The sequence below is a fragment of the Euprymna scolopes genome, chromosome 26 (assembly GCF_053919585.1).
Source record: "Euprymna scolopes isolate OS-2025 chromosome 26, ASM5391958v1, whole genome shotgun sequence".
NCBI classification, from domain to species: domain Eukaryota; kingdom Metazoa; phylum Mollusca; class Cephalopoda; order Sepiida; family Sepiolidae; genus Euprymna; species Euprymna scolopes.
In genome coordinates this window covers 96,834,300-96,854,559 of record NC_136507.1, presented here as the reverse complement: position 1 = coordinate 96,854,559, position 20,260 = coordinate 96,834,300, and the positions used below count along the sequence as shown (strand labels likewise).

Sequence of the window (20,260 nt, the reverse complement as noted above, 5' to 3'; positions counted from 1 at the left end):
CAATAAAAAATGCATGGCATAGATTTCAGCCAGAACCAACTATGGAAATTACTAATTTATGTTGTTGTGCTAGCAACATGCACAAATCTTCAGCATCAATGGATGACAACAAGCAGTGATCATCAACACAAGATTACAAATGGACAACAGTCGATGTACCCAATCTTCATGTCAAAGCAAAATGCATATTTCTCACCAACAAATTTGTTCATGTTTGGATTTCAAATTCAACCTAGTTGTGAAAATAAGATCTGTTTATCTGTCAGGCAAAGTACGAATCACCAACAATAAGAAGATGAGAATGGATAAGTGGTTAATAACACAAACTAACAACCTGCGTGTGCCATGTTCGAATCTAGTTTATTCAACAAAAACACTTAGTGACATTAACAACCTTCACGTGGTCCCCTCACAGTAAGTACCCGATGTCTTTCTAGAAATAATTCTAACTGTAACATAGTGCATATGAGCATGTGGGAAGATGTAAGTGGCAGCGAACAATGGCTGACTTGTGAGGAGATTAGCAACAGCGATAGCCGAAAAACATGCATATGCAAATTGGGATGTGTGTGCAAGAAAAAGAAAAAAAAAATAGGAGAGAAAAATACAGCACAGAAAAAGTCGGTGTTGAAGGAAATGGCTGCGTAAAAGCGAAGATGAGAATGGGCCAGCTTTGCCCAACATACAGTTGTAAGAAAGAGGAATGCATGCCAGGATTTCTATTCTTCTTTCCTTTGTTTGTAACGGTAATGTTACATATATTTATTTTGGTGCTGTGACCAGGATTAATTAAATTCTTGTAAACAAATTTTTTGGGAAGAGAAGATGTGTGACATAGTGCATACGAGCAGGTGGAATGATGTCAGCAGCAGCAAAGGATGGCTGACTTGTGGGGAGATTAGCAGCAGCAGAAGTGATAGCTGAAAAACGCACATATGCAAATTGGGAAGTGTGCATAAGAAGAAGGAAAAAAAAGAAAAATACAGCACATGCTTGGGTCAGAAACAAAGTCGGCATTGAAAGAAATGAACATGTAAAAGCGAAGATGAGAATGGGTTGGTTTTGCCCAACATGCGGTCAGAAGAAATAGAAACACGTGCCAGGCTAAAATAGACGGGGCAGCAAGAGACTTATTAAGTGGTGCCGAAAGTAACAGTAATAAAGACATTTAAAAAAAAAAAAAATGCTGACCCGGATTTTATTGATTTATTTCTATTCTTTTTTTCCTTTGTAACAGCAATGTTACATAACTAGAAAGATATCAGAGAAACGAATGCCAACAACGATCATCTTATTCATGCAAAATGAATCAATGGTGAACATAGCAGGACTATGAACTACTACTACTACACAATCAGCAGCATCTACATGATCAACAAAGCAAGCACAACTACAAACTTATTACTGATAATTCACTCACATTTTTCTGTTCCCCACTATGAAACAAGTATGAGAGAGAATTTTCATGCACGCAAATGCTATCACGCTGAGAACTTAAATGCCTACTAGACAATGTCCTCGAGTGTCTAAGGTCTCTCTGCACAGGAGTTTAGTAGTACAATCTGGCATAAAGATACTTTTCCCAATAAGTGAACCCTGATCAAATATTCAAAATCACATAATATTCGCAGCACAAACAATATTTCATCAGTATTGCTAATTCCCACTGGCTTTTACAGGGAATGGTACACCTTATCTAAGTAATATCAACTCACGTAACAGCACAAAGCTGGATACTCTACCAGACTAGATGCATGCTCATCCTGTAATCCAGTAAGGCAAATAGACCACAAGAAAGGTATATTATAATATTTAAATAGTCAATTGGAGGAGAAGGAAAATTACGTTCTCAACTTCTTTACTAAATGTTTCAGAGGTAAAAGAGAACTTTAATGGAATATTTGAATATCTATGTATATTATGCAGAAATCAAGAGGTCCATTAATTTTTGAGAACTTTGAAATAAAATGGAAGAAAAACTGCAACCAACTCACCCACCCGAACACAAAACGTTCACAAATGCTTTTTCTCTAAATAAAACTATTTGTTATGTTTATAATCACTGTTTATAGCAATTTTTTTTGTTGTTTAATCATTTGTATTTTATAATTTTGTTGTGTATCTTACAAGGCCTGCAAATAATGGGATGAATTCTGATGCAATTCTCTATCTATATAAGAGCCAGATACGTCCAAGGATGGAATATTGTTGCCACATATGGGCAGGAGCTGCTAGAAAAGACTTGTCCTGCCTTGATAGGGTTCAAAATAGATTTCGTGGCCTGGTGGGAGATGTCCTTTTCTCTTTGCTGCAACCTCTATCTCACAGAAGAGATGTTGCGTTATTTTCATGGAAAGTGTTTGACTGAGCTTCAATCTATGGTCCCCCCTCGCCAAACTTTCACAAGAAACATTCGACTAGCTGAAAACACTATCAATAATTTTCCCCACTCTTTATCTGAACCTAAACCTAAACATAGATTCCATGATCAAAGCTTCTTTCTTAGAACTGCACGCCTGTGGAATTGTCTTCCGTTTTCCTGCTTTCCAGCTGTCTATAATATGGTTGTCTTCAAGTCCAACGTGAACAAGTTTCTGATGAGCCGTTCCACTTAAGTTAACAAATTTACCGAACTTCCATTACTATCGATTACTATATTGTCCTTTTGACTACTCTACACTCTTTAACCCTTATCCTTGAGTGGCCTATCGGCCTTGATAAGTGGTGACGCCTATGTAAAAAAAAAAAAAAAAAAAAAAAAATTCAGAAATAATGATAAAAATATAAATTTACACCGATATCTTGGTAATTTTTTTTGTTTACAGATGTTGCCAAGTCTGGATATACTATTCATATTTGGGCATGAATTTGAAAAACTTATTTAAAAAGAAATTAGAAAGATATAACTATTCATCTATTTATTACATTATAGAGTTGTTGTTTTTATCTATGTATCTATTTAAATCTATATAATATTCGGCTTGTCCCTTTCTTAGTCTGTACGTTATGCTTTGAAAAAAGCCCAATACAATTTTTAAATGCCAAACTGCTCTAAAAAAAGGCCAATCTGGCAACCCTGGTTGATTGATTGGTCGTTTTTGTTTTACAGCATATCAACCCTTTTCAGGTTATTTAATGCCAAATCCAATGATTTTGAAGAAAAATTTTTTTTAATAGAATATATTTATTTTTTTCAAGTCGGTTTCTATTTAACCCATAGCTGGGACCCTCCGGGTCAGAGTGGACCTAGGAGCAATGTCAATTAAAGGGTGGCTCTACACTCTTCAAAGCCCACAAGCTGGAGCCTCACCATCGGATATAGTTTAAGGTCATATCCAGGACCGGCAACCCTGGACAAGAATATGAGAGTGACCTCTCTTTAACGTAGTCTCGTTTTCGAATATCATTAAAATAATATATATTTTTATTGGGGTGAAAAAGGAACTTGTAGTAAGTTTCTTCACCGAAGACAGAGATCTTCAGAAACATCAGTCGTAATGTTGTGAAAATAACACTCAAGATGAGAAAAGTTTTGCCAGAATCTTGTAAGTGTTAAGTCTGGATATGTTATGTTTGGGCAGGAGTTTGAAAAAAAAAAAAAAAAATCTATTTATGTTACATAGAATTTTTATTTAAAAATTAATTTGTTCTTCAATAACAAAAATGAAAACAACCAATTGCTTTTTAAATGTTACAAAAACAAAAAAAAAAAATTGAACAGGAAAAATTGGAGTCCAAATACAGGATATGCATTTAAGCATTTAACAGATATTCTTGAGTTTTGACCACAAATTCCAGACTTTGTTGACGATATACAAACGATAAAATTGGCAAACGAGAAAGTGAGCTGTACAAATGAAAAAGTCAATTCTGCACAAGTACCCAAAAGTGATGAACGCAATGAACCTCACCGAATTAATGCTTATTATTCCACCTTCTGTGGACAGTTACATCAGTGTCTGCTAGAAGAAACGCGTTCTACAGAAGGAATTTTGGTAAATTTGTAAGATTAAAACACTGTACTAAATCACCCTCATTTCAAAATGAGATTCTACTTTTTTTTTCTTTTAGGCGATTAAGTGTGAACAATTTAAAAATCTTAGTGGAAAGCAAAAACAAAATAAAATAATGAGTGATTATGCAGAATACAAACCGTGCAGAAATAATGTTAAGAAATCCATTCTTAACATAGGGAGAGGGTTTTATAACTATTCTGTACTTTCACCTAACACTTTAAACAAAAGATACAATAAAATTGAATTCAACTTGAAAATCATATCTAAAAAGGGTGCTAATGCACTTATTGATCCGCGCTATTTTTTTAAATAGTATTTTCAAGTTTAATTAAAGTATTACAATGTCTTTCTTTTTAAATTAAATTGTTAGGTGAAAGTACAGAATAGATACACAACACTCTCCCGTCCCCATGTTAAGAATGGCTTTCAAAATGATATTTCAGTACGGATCAATAAGTGCATGAGTACCCTAAAAAGAAAATAGCACGGTCAGTATTCTGCATAAGTACCAAACAATTATTTCTGATTTTAGAAAAGAAGATCAGTTTTGCATATAAATTTTCAGTTAATTCTAGCGTTTTAGGACAGTTAAATTTACTTAAAATTTTTTTTTTTTTTTTTTTTTTTTTTACATTTACAGCATCAAGTTTATCAATTTTTGCTGTTGAATACTCCTGAATAAACATGGCATGCCCACATAAACACAATTTGTTCTGTGAAATTAATATTTTCATTTTAGATTGAGCATATTGTAAAGTACCATGAGGCAGATTTGAAGTCAAATTCTAAAAAAGGCAAAAAGAATTTCTGAAGGCCAAACTGCTTTAAAAAAAAAAAAAGGCCAAATTCGCGAAATTTGGTTCTAAAATGGGTAATCTATTTACTAGAACATTACACTAAAAACTGAGCACCCCCTACAAATATTTATACATCAACTTAATTTTTTTTATGATAATCTGGTAGACTAGTGTCCATTCGGTAATAATCCGCTGAAAATATTGCGCCCCCCCCCAAAAAAAAAACGGGGGGGGGACCACTTCCATACGTGCGCCTTTTTTTATTATTTTTATTTTTTTTTGAGCGATCATCCAAACCTTGTATCGGCTATTTTTTTTTTTCTTGTTCTCACGACACGACAGTACTTGAGTTTCGAACTGAATAAACGCTTTAAAATAAGTTAAAACAGTAAACAAACTTATGTAGCTAGACAGAACATTTATTTGTTAGATACATTTTTTAAAAACATTTTTGGGAGATTTTTACGACGTTGCCCCACCCCCAGCGACCAGCGTATTATAAACACCCCAACTTCCCCATGTAAAGAACGACTTTCAGAATACCCCCCCACCCACCAAACTCGAAAGCCGTTCTTAACATGAGGTTGGGGATGTTTATTCCGAAAGCTGTTTTTAACATGGGGAGGTTTTGGGGTGTTTATAATGCGCTCGGGGCACGTCATAAAAATTTACTCCCCCCTTTTATTTCGTTTTATCTTCTATGGTAAAAAAAAAAAGAAAAAAGACATTAAAAAATGAAAATATCGACAAAAAGGTTATAGTGTACGTATCCGCTTTGGACTGAAGATCTCCGGAAAAATGCCCATATTACTTAGAAACTCATTCTTTAACAGAGAGAGGAGGGCGTTTTGGGTATTATTATACAAACACCGTGACAGCGTTAGGGTTAGGGTTAGGGTTAGGGTTAGGGTTTAGGTTTAGGGTTAGGGTTAGGGGTAGGGTTAATTCGCTGTCACGGTGTTTGTATAGTTTTACCGCGTTTTGTATCTATTCTGTACTTTCACCTAACGAATTAAAAAAAAAAAGGTTATTTTCAAGTTGACATAATATTCTTGCTTAAAATGAAGAGCTGCCAAAAATATATTTTAAAATGACGTTTTGTTTACGTTGTTGCTTTTTTTTTTTTTTAAATCAACAGAAAACATTTTGTCATTCCTGTTAATATTCACAAGCATGTCATATGAAGCCTAACAGATGCACATAAGTTATTTAATTCATTGATCAGAAAAAAATACAAAGGGAAAATATTGCAGGGTAAAAACTTGGAAGAAAAATAAGTATGTTGTTATTTATTTATTCTTTTTTCAATCATGGGTGCATACTACGTACAAAATTTAATCGTCACTGGAAAAAAAACAACAACTAAATTTGAGGTCAATATAATTCGAAAACTTACAGGTGACAACAGGTTTCGTCTCCATGATGGAATACGAGTGTCTTCAAAGAGAATTGACAGATTGTTTACAGATTCGCGGACGTTACAAAAATTATATACCCCATTATTTTTAGACGAAGTTTAACTTGTCAGCCATTATCAAATATTAAGCAATTACAGTTATCTCCCTTGGATTTATTCATGTTCGCATTTTCGTATAATTTCTTTAAAACCATTTTACAAGTTTTGTTTGGAAATCCATGTGAATAAATAAAGTGTATTAAAATTTGTAATGTTTTTTTTTTACCCCCCTCCCAAATCCATAGTGCTAATTAGTTTTTATACGAAAATCTGGCCACGGAAAATATTTGGCAGCTGCAAGTAAGTTGTACACAAACAAAACCAACCCCGACATCTTTCTTGAGTTTTCATTCCTTGTCAAGTAAGTAAAGGTAATCATTACTATTAAACATAAATTATTTTAAAGGGCATGCACTTGGGAAATTAGTTTTTTTTTGGGGGGGGGGGAACAGTATATCTTTATAATTATACTTGATCAAATTACGTGATTTTTAGAATATGCCATTTTCGTTCTGTGACTTTTCTGCGTTTTCTTTACTTTTAATTTTCAAAATAAGGGTAAATTTATACAAACACCGTGACAGCGAATTAACCCTAACCCTAACCCTAACCCTAAACCCTAACCCTAACGCTGTCACGGTGTTTGTATAATAATACCAAAATAAGTGCAATTCTAAATGAGCACCAAATATAATTTATTTTGCGATATCCATATAATTTTATCGAAAATTGTATTTTTTGCAAGATTATGACATGCTGAAGTTGCTGAACCGTTGGCTCCAAAATTATTTTGGAATTTACGGATGACGTTATCTTTACGATTGCTGTTTCCACGTCATTTCCATTTCAGTTGCTCCACCACTCCACCAGTGCCACCACACGTTAAAAATGTTTTTTTTTCTTTGTTTTATTGTTTGTAAATATTAACGTTATTATTTAGAAACGTCCTTTAAACAGGGAGGGGTGGCTTCCCGGTAAATGTGACTTATCGGAATACCCTGGCCAATGCAAATCACCGGGGAGAAAAAAAAAAAAAAAATCGTCTGCGTTCATCAAACTTAAATACTTAAAACGAAATGAAACGAAGTTTATTTTTTATTATTACCATAAAAGATACATTTCCACTGTTATTATTTTAGTAAGAACGAATTACTATTTCGATAATGAGCCATTTTGGTGAGAAAGATAACGAAATAGTAATTTGTTCTGGTACTTGTACAGTTTAATCAAGACATTAAAAACAGGAAAATATCGAAAAAGTTTAAATTGTACGTATCCGTTATGGAATGAAATTCTCTGAAAAAAAATTTCACTTAATTTCATCGAGTAATTTTTGTTTTACAGCGAAAAAACAATTTGTTATGATACCGAGCAAATGGTTCGATTTTTAGGAAGAAAAGCTAGTATTAAAGATGGGGAGGGAGTGTCAGCACTTTAACTGGAGTTACCTCCCGTGACGTCTCTAAACTCCAAACAAAAATTAAGAAACAATCCAAGATGTCTGCCTTCAACGTGTTGTCATAAAAACGTGTTTTTCCGCTGTAAAAAAAAAAAAAAAAAACAAACAAAAAAACTACTTTATAAAATTAAGTGAAATTTTTTTCGGAGATCTTCAGTTCAGAACGGATACGTACAATATAACCTTTTTTCAATATTTTCATTTTTTAATGTCTTGATTAAACTGTACAAGTACCTTCGTTCTTATTAAAATAATAACAGGGTTGTAGAGGACTAGGATATATAAATCCTAATCCCGTTACAAAAGAAAATAATGGAATGAAGGAAACAAAAACTCAATTTCTGGATAAGATAAACGTGTCGTTTATTTACCGTTGAAAAGTGAATGTTTTAGGTGTAACACGTGTTCATGTCCGTGCAGGTGTAACCATCGTTTGTTGCAGGACTGGTAGTATAGAAGGAAAAGGAAATGTGTGTTCATCTCACGTTTGGGTCACTATCGTTTGTTCGCGCGTGGGACGAGAAGTGAGTAATGTAGTGTAAAATGGGAATGATAGTCCAGCGTGTAGACAAAGAAAAGGATAGAGAGTTGACATCAGTTAAACTGCGCACCATGTTAGCTGTCAGCTATGCGAAGGTATTCTCAGGGACAAGTTGTATATATATAGAGAGAAAGAGTGAGAATGTCAATCGAGTTCATGGAGAGAGAAAGCGTATAAAGTGTACGTACGGTACGGCTTTTTGTCCCACATAGTAGCAAGTGGCGTGAGGCACGCACGTGCGCGCGCCAGCTCGGAAGCTGGTATGAAAAGGAAGATGCTGCTTATTGCTCTTGCTTTTATAATTGTTTCCGGTGGTCTTTTGCGCATGTGTGGATTTCCTTTGAAAGGGAAGTGACGTTGTGCGTGTACGTTAGCGTGTGTGTGTATACACGTGAATGTGAGTGTATGTACGTGAACGTGAATATATGTACTTGTGTGGACGTGGCGCGTATGTTTGTGTGCGCGTATGTATATGACAAGTAATATAGCTTGAGATGTGAACGCGTGTTTTTGTATGAGACTAGAAAAGGCTCGGCAGGGTTAAATAGGTATGCATGAAAAAATAACATAATCAGCAGGTACGCATAGAAAAAAATAAAATAAAATTTTTATTTCATTTTAGTAAGAAGATAATGAAACATTTTAGTAAAAAAGATAACAAAATAGTAATTCATTCTTACTAAAATAATAACAGAGGAAATACATCTTTTCTGGTAATTTATATAACTGCACTTTTCCTGAATCGATGCTGCTTGAGTCCAGTGTCAAGGAGAAGTCTAAGACGACTGGAAACAATGCCGAGATAAGCGGAGAGCATAGCACCACCTGGTATTGCCACATGGTAACCCCATTTTAGTACTAGTGCACTTATTGATCCGTGCTGAAATAATAACGTTATTATTTAAAAAGCCATTCTTAACATGGGAGTGAAAGGTGTTTTGTACCTATTCCTTACAATTGAATAAAAAAACATATAATAAAACTTTAATTAAACTTGGAAATACGATTTAAAAAATGACGCGGATCAGTAAGTGCATTAGCACCCCCATTTTAATACTGACTAGGCTCAACATTGCTTAACTTCAATGACCAAACGGGAACTGGTGTGTTGACGAGATTATGCCGTATTATATATGTATATACATAAATTAAAAGAAAAAAAAAAAAACAACCAAAAACTTAGCTTTCTCTCATAAATTTATTTCAACCCAGTAGGGCCTTTTAAAATGAGTGAGTTGGTCGAGATTTGCTATCTGACTCAGGAATGATAAAAGGAAAGTCATTACTCAATTGGCAAACAGGTCTCAACCAGAGATCGGACTAAGTTTTTTGTTATTTTATTTATTTATTTTTTTGCTTTGCTGCGCATTCAGCTGTCCTACAAAAGATTTCCCACAGAAATTGCTCTATCCTTTATAGACATAACATTCCATATATATATATATATATATATATATATATATATATTGAAAATTTAGTACTTAATTGATAATATTCTGAAGAATTAAAAATATATATTTTAGTGGAGAAAGTGGATACATTGTTTGCATCTACCAAAATATACTTTAGTTTTATAAATGTTATTAAATAATAACTAATGGGCAACAGGCAACTTTCTTTTCTTTTTTTATCACCACTTAAGTCATCGCTTATCAAGGCCTGGAGGTTACTCGAGGATAAGGGTTAAAGTGTACAGTAGTCGATGGGTGTTATTAGTGGAAATTTGGTAAATTGGATTACTTAAGGAGACAGCTCATCAAGAACTTGTTTACATGTGACTTGAAGACGACAACGATTGTAGTCCGCTGGAAAGCAGGGAAACCGAAGAGAGTTCCACAGGCGTACAGTTTTAAGAAAGAAGTTTTGCTCATGGAATGTACATTTAGGTTTAGGCACAGATAAAGAGTGGGGGAAATTACTGATAGTGGTTACAGATAGATGAGTGTTTTTTGTGAAAGGTTGGTGAGGAGGGACCATAGATTGGAGCTCAGTCGAGCACTTGCCATGAAAATAATGATAGAGCAGAGACATGCTCGCAATGTCTCTTCTGTGGGAAAAAGGTTGCAGGGAAGAGAAAGCTCCCCCCCCCTCTCACTAGGCTACGAAATCTATTTTGAACTCTGTCAAGGCAGGATAAGTGCTTCTAGCAGTTCCTGCCCAGATGTTGCAACAGTATTCCAACCTTGAACTATGAGAGGACTTTTTTTTTATTGTAAGTTAACAATGCTATAAGTAATTACAAGTTGGGTAACTTGTAATGTATAGGGGGAACAACCCAGTTGTACTGATATTACGGCCGTCATCATTGACACGTTCCTCAGAATAATTTATTGTATAAGGAAAGGAGTGTCGGTAATTTTTTTAAAGCTTAAATCTAAAAATCTATGAGGTGCCTTTATTAAGCTTCCAGACCTTTTTGTACAGACATTTAAAATTATTATAGACTTTTGAAAATTCAGTATGTTATTGCAATACATCTTATGAGATAACTGACCAATTTTTATGATTTCAAGTTCAAATGAACAGCTACAGTAGGAATTGGAATACACCCTACTAAAACCTGATTGTCACAGCTGATGAATTTCAAAAATGCAATCTGGATACGAAGACACTTTAGAAGAACGATATGCAATAAAATTCTGTTTCAAACTTGAAAAAAATGCTACAGAAACATAGAATGCTTCAAACTGCTTTTGGACCATCTTGCATAAATCAAGTATCAGTTTTTGAGTGGCATAATAGATTCAAGGAAGATAGGGAGTCTATGAGAGATGATGAAAGGTCAGAACACCAGAGTTGATTGGCCAAATAAAGAATTTCATGGATAAGAACTGTTGTGTATCTATGGAGACAATAAGTGTACAGTTTGATGTCAGTGTGGAAACTGTACACACAATTATTTGCAAGGAACTGAAGATGTGAAAGATTTGTGTGAAGTTTGTCTAAGGTTGCTCAGAAAAGATCACAGACTATTTGACGAAGATGCGCATCAAGACAGTTCCTTACCCTCCCTATAGTCCAGACCTTGCTCCCTGTGACGTTTGATTATTTTCTATGCTCAATGAAAACCTTAGATGCTGTCGTTATGAGACAATTGAGGTGATGAAAGAGGCTGTGACGAGGGTCATTGACACGCTCACACAAGAAGATTTTAATGGGGCCTTCCAGAGGTTGTTGGGATGGTACAAGTGCATTGCAGCCAGAGGAGATTACTTTGAAAAGAAGTAGAGTTTCATGTGTGTACTATCAATAAAAGTGTCCATACGAAAAAAAAGTCTGGAAACTTATTGAAGGCACCTCGTGAATGGATGAGTATTAAAATTCAAGTTTTTTTCCTCTTTTTCACAGGTTGCTTTGCATTATTTAAGCGTAATAATGAGTGACAAAAGACGGAAGTCCAGGATTCAAGGAGGATGGACTTCAGCTTCAAAGGTTCCCACGAAAAGGGTTCCCATTGGATCAAAAATACACTCAACTAATCCAAATGACTCTGTGACGGATGGTGAAAAGAAATCGCTTGAAAATGGATCTCAACAGAAATTTGTGTTTGAAGAGTCTTGTATTAAGGTACATTTATTTGCGCTTCTTTTTCTTTTTATCATTTGTTCTTTTTTTAAGTATTATTTATTTGAATTATATTATTAACTAGCAGCTTTTACCTTTGCCCCTGCTATCATTTTGTAATCTAATTTCTATTCGCTACTTAAAATCATTAAAACGAAGCTAATAGGAAAGCAAAAGAAAATTCCCTCTTCCTTCCTTTATTGAAAAAAAAAGAAGACAAAAACAATCGATGAGAAAAACACAAAAAAAAAATCTTTTTCTCTCCCTTCATTTTGTTTTAATAATACAGGAATATTTTTGTGTCGATATTAAAAACGACAGAAATTCGTTTCTTTTTGTTTTTGTTAATTGTCAGATGTTATTAAGATTAAGCCTCTCTTTCTTTGCTCATAAAATTTAAATTTGCATACCTGATTATTCTTTCTTTCTTTTTTATTATTATCAGCTATTGATAATAAGCCTCCCCTTCTTTGCACATAACATTAAATTTGCATACATGATTATTCTTTCCTTTCTTTAGTATGGTCATCAGGGCACTTTTTTTATATTAGATTACTAGCATGAAACCTGGTGTTTTCTGGTCGTAAAATTTGCTTAAATATAATATTTTGATTAAAAAAAAAACATTTAAGTTTGAACCTGCAGACCATATCATGCAAAAAAACGCACAAAAAAACATGTAAATTTACAAGTCTTATAAAATTCTTAGCAGTTAATGAAAAAAAATTAAGAAATTTGCGTGTAGAGTTTGAACTTACTGACCACGTCATGCAAAAAAAAAACAAAACACACTATCAACTTACCCACAGTAGAATTTTCATGGCCCATTGTTCTGTCATTGTTGCTAAGCGACGGAAAAAATAGCTTTACCGATCATAGATAAATTAAAATAACGGTTTCGATTATTGATTATCGCTAATTATCAGGGTATTCTGAGACAAAACTTAACTACGATCACTCCTAGACTTATACACTAAAGTTATGTAAATTTTAAAGAAAATTTGTTCAGCTGTTTCGGAGTCTATAAGGAACGAACTCGCACATACACACCGAGACAAAGTTGCATTTATATAATTGTAGAGATAATGTTGTTATGGCATATAAGTGTTCTGCCATTATCACAGATTAGAAATGCATCGCACTTGATTTTGTGTTTTTTTAATAAAGTTTCATTCAACCGTGATTTAAATAGTGGAATGTATTTGCTCCACTTTAAAATAACAGTATTGATTTGCATTGATTTTACAATTGTTTGTTTATTTAAGTGCATTTAATGCGGTTAATTTGATGATGAGGAGGAGGAGGAGAAGGAGTCATCGTTTAGCATTGGAGGTGACAGTGGTCTAGTGGTCAACAACACAGACTGATGACTTGGGTGTCTCAAGTTCAAATCCAGTTCGTTCTACAAAAATCACTTTCACTTAGGGATGTTGGCAAAGGGTCCCTCCTATAAGCACTTTCTTCTAGTAATAATTCTGCCTAGAAAAATATCGGGAAAACCAATGCTAGCAATAGAATCTTTAGATTCATACAATGATGATGATGATGATGACGACCTTTTAACAATTGCTAAATTCAGCTTAGTACTTGTTTAAATAGATCCTCGTTTAGATTGGACATAGTTGGTGGTTGCTTCTTTGAATGTACCAAGACACGTAAAAATACACTTTTAGCCTATTAAAAATGGGCAAAAGTTATAGCCCGTTGACTTAGAATAAATGCTTTAATTCAAATTATTGATTGAATATGATTAAATTTGTGTTTATTTTTGCATTAAGTAAAAATTTCTACTAATCCCTATCAATTCCTAATTGGGCATCGAACAGACACCATAATACATAGTACACTGTACCTTATTATAACAATAGTCCATACAAAATTTCAACTAGATCAGCCAAGTAATTTCTGAGAAAAAGCGTAATTTAAATTCTAAGCCCTATTAATCCCCATTAATTCCTAACTATGCATCAAACAAATACCATAATACTTAGTTTGTTACATCTTATTATAACGAAGGTTCCTACTAGTGATGAGACGATTCCAAAATTTTTCCCGATTCCTTTCAAAATTTCCGATTCCGATCCGATTCCCGATTCCGATTCTTTTAAAATTTATACATATTTAATTAGAGAGTTGTTTTGTTTTGTTTTTGGTACTTGTGCAGTTTACGTCCCCCATTAAAAAACGAAAATTAAAAAAAAAACAATTATATTCTATGTATCCGTTATGGAATGAAGTTCTAAAAAAATTCACTTTATTTCATCAAGTAGTTTTGTTTTTACAGCTTGTTTTCAATCTCGGGAACATGGAATTTCTCTAATAAATCGCTTAATTGATATCAAAGGGAAGTAATCCATTATATTTCGACCAAAATCAATGCTAATGGCGTAGTTTAGATTGATTGTTTCGAATGCCTCGAATGAATGCTTTTAGCAATAAAAACAAAACTAGTTGATGAAATTAAGTGAAATTTTTTTGAGAACTTCATTCTATAACGGATACGTAGAATATAATTGTTTTTTATTTTTTTATTTTGAAATTTTCATTTTTTAATGGGGGACGTAAACTGCACAAGTACCACAATCATTTTAGAATTTAGATCAGTTTCAAATATAAATGTAACGCAAAATGATCATCGTTTCTGGCTACCCTAATTCTTTATGGATGTTAACTAAATTGTTTCCCACTAAATTAAGTTCGATTTGCGATGTTGTAAAGCCATGTGTACATGGCCATGTGCACATAATTTAAAATTGGTAACACACTACAATGTTTTGGAAAAGCAGCTCGTTTTATGTTAAATTTATTTGTGAAATTGACCCTTTATTTTAAATTCCTAATCGTTTTATATTTATTTATCTTTTTATAATCATGAGTCTTTATATGCAATGTTTATATTTCATTTTTAAATAGTTACGTGTAAAATGGTACGAAGATGTAAGTAATGCATTCTCGTGAAATTATTGTTTTTTATTCCGTTTTCATTTTTCGCCCATCGCAATTATAACTTTTTGTTGCGAAAAGAAAAGTTTGATTCTCCCTTTCCTACTACTAACCCTAAGTCTGTGATAATACAAAAAATAAAGAGTTGGATTTCCTATATTAAAAACCGACCTTGTGTCTAACACTAGGTGTATCAGAATTTTTGTAGGAATTTTTGACACCCCTAACACGAAACTGCAAATAAAATATAAAAAACTCGTAATTTCTCTTTTAAAAGTGAGTTGTTTATTTTCTTTATGGATTATACTTCCAAAATAAACTATTAGAGTTGTTTTAAAAGTAATAGAAATATTTTATTTTTATTTTTTAAAAAACAGTAATGAAATTAATTGAATTTTACGAGCTCAGTATTTTTCAATTTTTAAACTTTAAAAATCTATCAAAATTTTTCTATTGATTCAATTTTTACGATATTTTTGGGGTCAATATGAAATTTTATGCTCTTTCCAATAAACCGAATATAATATTTTAGACAAACATTTTTTTTTTAATTCCCGCCCCCCCCCCCATTTTCAAGTATCTATTAAAAAGTAAATAATTAATTTACTCACCAAAGTTTTATATATCACAAATTGAAGATAAAAGATCAATAAATAATATATTCAAATTTAAAACAAAAAAAAAGTCCAAAGTTTAAAATTTTTTTTTAAAAAAACATGTTTGTTTTTGTTTTTTTAATGAAACCTTGGTCCTTGCTCCTTTAATTGAAAAAAAATTAGGGCTTGAATTACATTTTTGGAGGAATTATAAGTTTGGAAAGACGGGGTGGAATTATTCAATATTTTTCACAAAATTTCTGACACACCTAGTCTAACACTACCTTCGGGTAGGGGATGGCTAGTAAATAGAATCACATGTAAACTAACTCACAGACCCCAGACAAAATGAGATTCTACATTTTTAGGCGATTATGTGAACATATTAAAAAAAAAAAAACTAATTTAAAATTTAGAGAGTGGGATCAGTTTAGTATATATATTTAAAGTAAAATCATCTTCATTTTCAGGCCATTATGAATTATTATGATTGTTCATTAAATTCTTTTACAACTTACCCTAAGTCAGACTGGTAAGTTCATAAAACCCGCAAATTATCACTTAAAAAGTAACCTCCCACATACACAAACGCACAGAACTTACATATTATAGCAATCTTTGGTTAACTGTCCTTAAACGTTAGAATTACTTGGATATGGAGGCTCATTTTCTGTTAAATTTACCTGTAAAACAGACACTATAAATTTACCTGAAACACAGACACTATAAATTTACCTGTAAAACAGACACTATAAATTCTTAAATTTTATTATTTTTTTGCTTCTCGTCTGGTGGATTATTTTTCAGTATAAGAAAGGAAGAAAAGGGGGGGGCAAAATAAATGAGTACACAACGAATAAATGTTACGAAAAACAAGCGAAGCTACATTTTCAACTACCTGAATAATTTTTTCTTTTCTTTTTTTGCACTTTAACTTATTTTAAAGTGTTTTTTTTAACTTAATATAATGGTAGTGTAAAGCCTATTGAGTTAAAACAAAATAAAAATAGTGATATTATTTAAGCCATATTCGAGCCTCGATAATAGCTCAGAAATCAGAAATCAAAGTACTGATAGAAACGCACCAAAGAAATGTCACTATGTTCACCCAATTTCATGTGAGAACGAAAAAAGGCCGACATACGACTTTTAACTCTCGATAATGACTCAAAAATTAAAAATTAAACAATATACTAGTAGAAACCCACCCAATAAATGTTACCAAAGGCAAGATAAGTTACACTTCTACCTAATAAAAGAATATATTTGACTTTTAAAAAAAACAAAACAATTCGAACTTTTGCATCACATTAAAATAAATATTAAACAAAAATAAAGTAAAAATATGCTGGTAATTAATTTTCAAATCATGAAACACATTTTGAATATCTTTAAAATAGTTATTTAAAAATACACTTACATTTTATGTTGCCAAATTGTCAAGCCAAACGGTATCAAAGATGTTAATTACCCACAAATACTTTCAGTTAGTGGTCTAGGTTTTTTTTTTACCTTATATAGGCCAGTGAGATTGGTGAGCTCTAGACGGCATTGGCACCACTGCCACCGTAGGAATCCTTAAGTATAAACATAAATGATACCGGCAGAATCAAAGAAAATCACACGGAAGCATGACATTTCACAAGTTCATTTCAAATTCAATTCAAGGCCAATCCTTTTCACACCTTCCACCATTCCTTGTCATATTTGCCAATGCCGAGTAAGGGAGTGGACAAAAACCTGGACAAAATCCAACATTATTATAGTCTGCTTTTGATTTAATCAGTAATAATGTTTGATTTTATTTTTCTTGACAAAATATTTCTTTAAATTTAAACAATTTTTTCAATACCTTGCAAATAAACTGCATTCTTCTAAAGGTTATCTAGCGAATTTCCGAATTTTCGCAAAGTTTCAAGTTTTATTTTTATTTTATGCAGATAAAATAAATTTAGATCTTTTAATGTTATCATGACCTATAGAGGTTAGTTTTTCTAATAGTTTAAAAGGAATAAATATTTATCAACGGTATTAGCAATGAAAAATTAACATAATAAAATATTAAAAGAATCGGTTTTGGAATCGGAAATTAGACACAAATTTTTCCGATTCTGATACCCCCAAAACTACCGATTTTTCTGATTCTGATTAATCGGTACAACACTACAAATCCTACAAAATTTCAGCCAGGTCGGCCCAGTAGTTTCCAAGAAAAAGTAGAACAGATAGACAGATTTAGAGAAATATAATATAGATATATAAATAAAAATTCTATGAACACTATGAATATAAAAATCATTTAAGTAAACAAAATATTTAAAATTGTGAGAGGGATATTGTAGTTTGCTTGAAGCATTATGCATAGTGTGAAAGGAGTTGTTTGAAGGCTATATCAATGCATTTCATGGGAAACACTGTGAACACAAGTTAGTATATAAAAGAATAATAACAATATTAGAAGGAATTTTCAATAATTTTCAATTATATTATGTTTATTAAAATAATGTGTTGTACAAGATGGTAGGTGTTGATGTCCCTAATTTTCGAGAGTAGTGTCTCTTCTTCAGAGGAGAAAACAAAAAGAAACGTATACAGCTGTTTGGCAAGGTTTTTCTTTTTTTATTTATTTCTTTATTTCCAGAAGTCCATGTCTCAGACTGGCTGTCAAATCAATTTCCAGGATACGAGTTGTGATAAATATTAAGTATTGTTAGGAATTATTGAAGATTTAAAAAATTTATTTAATGTATATTGATGATTAATTTTTGCGTCTTACACTTATAATGCATACTTACGAGTGTTAATGACTGCTGTATTAGTGTGGTGTGATACCAGTTTGAGGGGGGGGGGTAAAGCAAATAGTATAAGGGAGGTCAACCTATGTGTGTTTGGATTAGTTCCCTTGCCAAAGTGTATGTGTTAATATGTATATGCATACACGCCTACGTATATGTATGCATACACATATATATATATATGCATATGTTATTTTAATTTAGTAATTGAATTTATTTATTTTATTGCATTTTTATTGAATGTTTCTTCTTTAATTACAGGTGGGAAGACATAAACCTGCAGAGAAAACGATTGAGTAAGATCATTTCCTATTAATTGAAGAATACTAATCTATAAAATTGTCTTATTATAGGGTGACAGTCTCTAAAATGCCATCCGTGGTATCGTTTGCAATCCTTTCTTCAATCCAACCATATTCGCTATAAATAAACTTCGATGTATGGTTGATTTGCCCACCAAATTTTGGTTATGGATGTCTTTCTTTGTTCATTTAGTAATTTGCCAATTTTCCTGCTCAAGATGGCTGCCAGAATATTAAGAACATTGGGCGGTATTTGTTGAACCAAAGCTACTAACCACCTTCTTTTTCTCTTCACTGATTTTGCTGTTACTGCTTTGAAATATTCTTTATTACATCATTTTCATTAAAACATCCTTTCTTTCATTTCCTCATCATATTTCATGCCTTACCTGCATTAAAAAAAATTTCATAAGTTATAAAAATTGACCTTAAGTAAATTATAATTTTTGTCAAAATAAACACTGCAGAAACACGGTTCACAATCTCATACAATAACCATAACAATTACAATATATGGATCACAAAGTACAAAACTGTCACTATGGTTATTCATCCCACCTCCAACTTGTGTTATAGGAAATTCCAGATGATACTATAATTACTAATAATAAGAAAACACTTATCAGTTTGAAACTACTGGACAAAATTCCACCAAATAATGTTTTAAAAGTTCTCCACAGGATTTACTTATTTAGACCTAGGAACTCTTGCAACACACGAGGCTATCAAAGTATGAGGTACCTTCAATAAGTTTCCAGACTTTTCTGTACGGGCATTTAAAATTGTCATAGACGCTTGAAAATTCAGTATGTTATTGCTATACATCTTATGAGTCATGACTGACCAATTTTTATGACTTCAGGTTCAAATGAATCTATGGCAGAAATTGGAATACACCCTACTAAAGCCTGATTGTCACAGCTGGTGAATTTCAAAAATGCAATCTAGACATGAGGACATTTTAGAAGAATGATATGCAATAAAATTCTGTTTTAAATTTGGAAAAAAAATGCCACCTGGAATGCTTCAGACTGCTTTTAGACCATCTTGCACGAAACGAGCATCAGTTTTTGAGTGGCATAAGAGATTCAAGGAAGGCATCAGAGTTGATTGGCCAAATAAAGAATTTCATGGATAAGGACCATCGTGTGTCTATAGAGACAATAAGTACACAGTTTGATGTCAGTGTGGGAACTGTACACACAATTTTTTGTGAGGAACAAGATGCGGAAGATTTGCATGAATGCACCAATCCATAACTCCATTTGACCAAGATGAGCATCAAGACAGTTGCTCACCCTTCCTATAGTCCAACCCTTGCTCCATGTGACTTTTGGTTATTTCTTAAGCTCAAGAAAAACCTTAGAGGCTGTCCTTATGAGACAATTGAGTAGATGAAAGAGGCTGTAACAAGGATCATTGACATGCTCATGCAAGAGGACTTCAATGGAACCTTCCAGAAATTGTTGGAATGGTACAAGTGCATTGCAGCCGGAGGACATTACTTTGAAAAAAAAAAAGTTTCATGTGTGCACTATCAATAAAAGTGCCCATATGCAAAAAAGTCTGGAAACTTATTGAAGGCACCTTGTATGAACATTGCTTTCAGTCTGAAGCCGCAGCCACAGCATCCCTTAAGGTTCTTCCCACTGCATTCAAAGAAGGATTTTTAGTCTATTTCCTATGAAGATTAAGATTCAAATCTAAGATAGAGTAAAATCTTTCTTTTTTTGTGTTAGCGCCAATTCAGAATCAATTAGATTTCTTCATCATGATGGCTATAACACACAA

At 32.8% G+C, this 20,260-nt stretch overlaps 2 protein-coding genes across 3 annotated transcripts in view; one reads left to right on the top strand and one right to left on the bottom strand.

Moving 5' to 3' along the window:
* The window catches only part of LOC145248295 (trafficking protein particle complex subunit 10-like), a 94,738-nt gene extending 88,365 nt beyond the window's left edge, over positions 1–6,373 (bottom strand). The window contains exon 1 of the mRNA XM_080110173.1: positions 6,210–6,373. Coding sequence (XP_079966299.1) covers positions 6,210–6,234 — 25 coding nt within the window. The 5' untranslated portion in view covers positions 6,235–6,373. The remainder of the gene's footprint in view (positions 1–6,209) is intronic.
* A 150-nt stretch (positions 6,374–6,523) lies between these two features.
* Positions 6,524–20,260, top strand: part of LOC145248294 (alpha-ketoglutarate-dependent dioxygenase alkB homolog 3-like) — a 37,549-nt gene continuing 23,812 nt past the window's right edge. Inside the window, exons 1-3 of one of the 2 annotated variants that reach the window (XM_080110171.1) lie at positions 6,524–6,630; positions 11,618–11,836; positions 18,429–18,463. In XM_080110171.1, the coding sequence (XP_079966297.1) occupies positions 11,645–11,836; positions 18,429–18,463 (227 nt within the window). In that variant the 5' untranslated portion in view covers positions 6,524–6,630; positions 11,618–11,644. Of the gene's footprint in view, positions 6,641–11,617; positions 11,837–18,428; positions 18,464–20,260 lie in introns of both variants that reach the window. The other variant, XM_080110170.1, reaches the window with a different exon arrangement.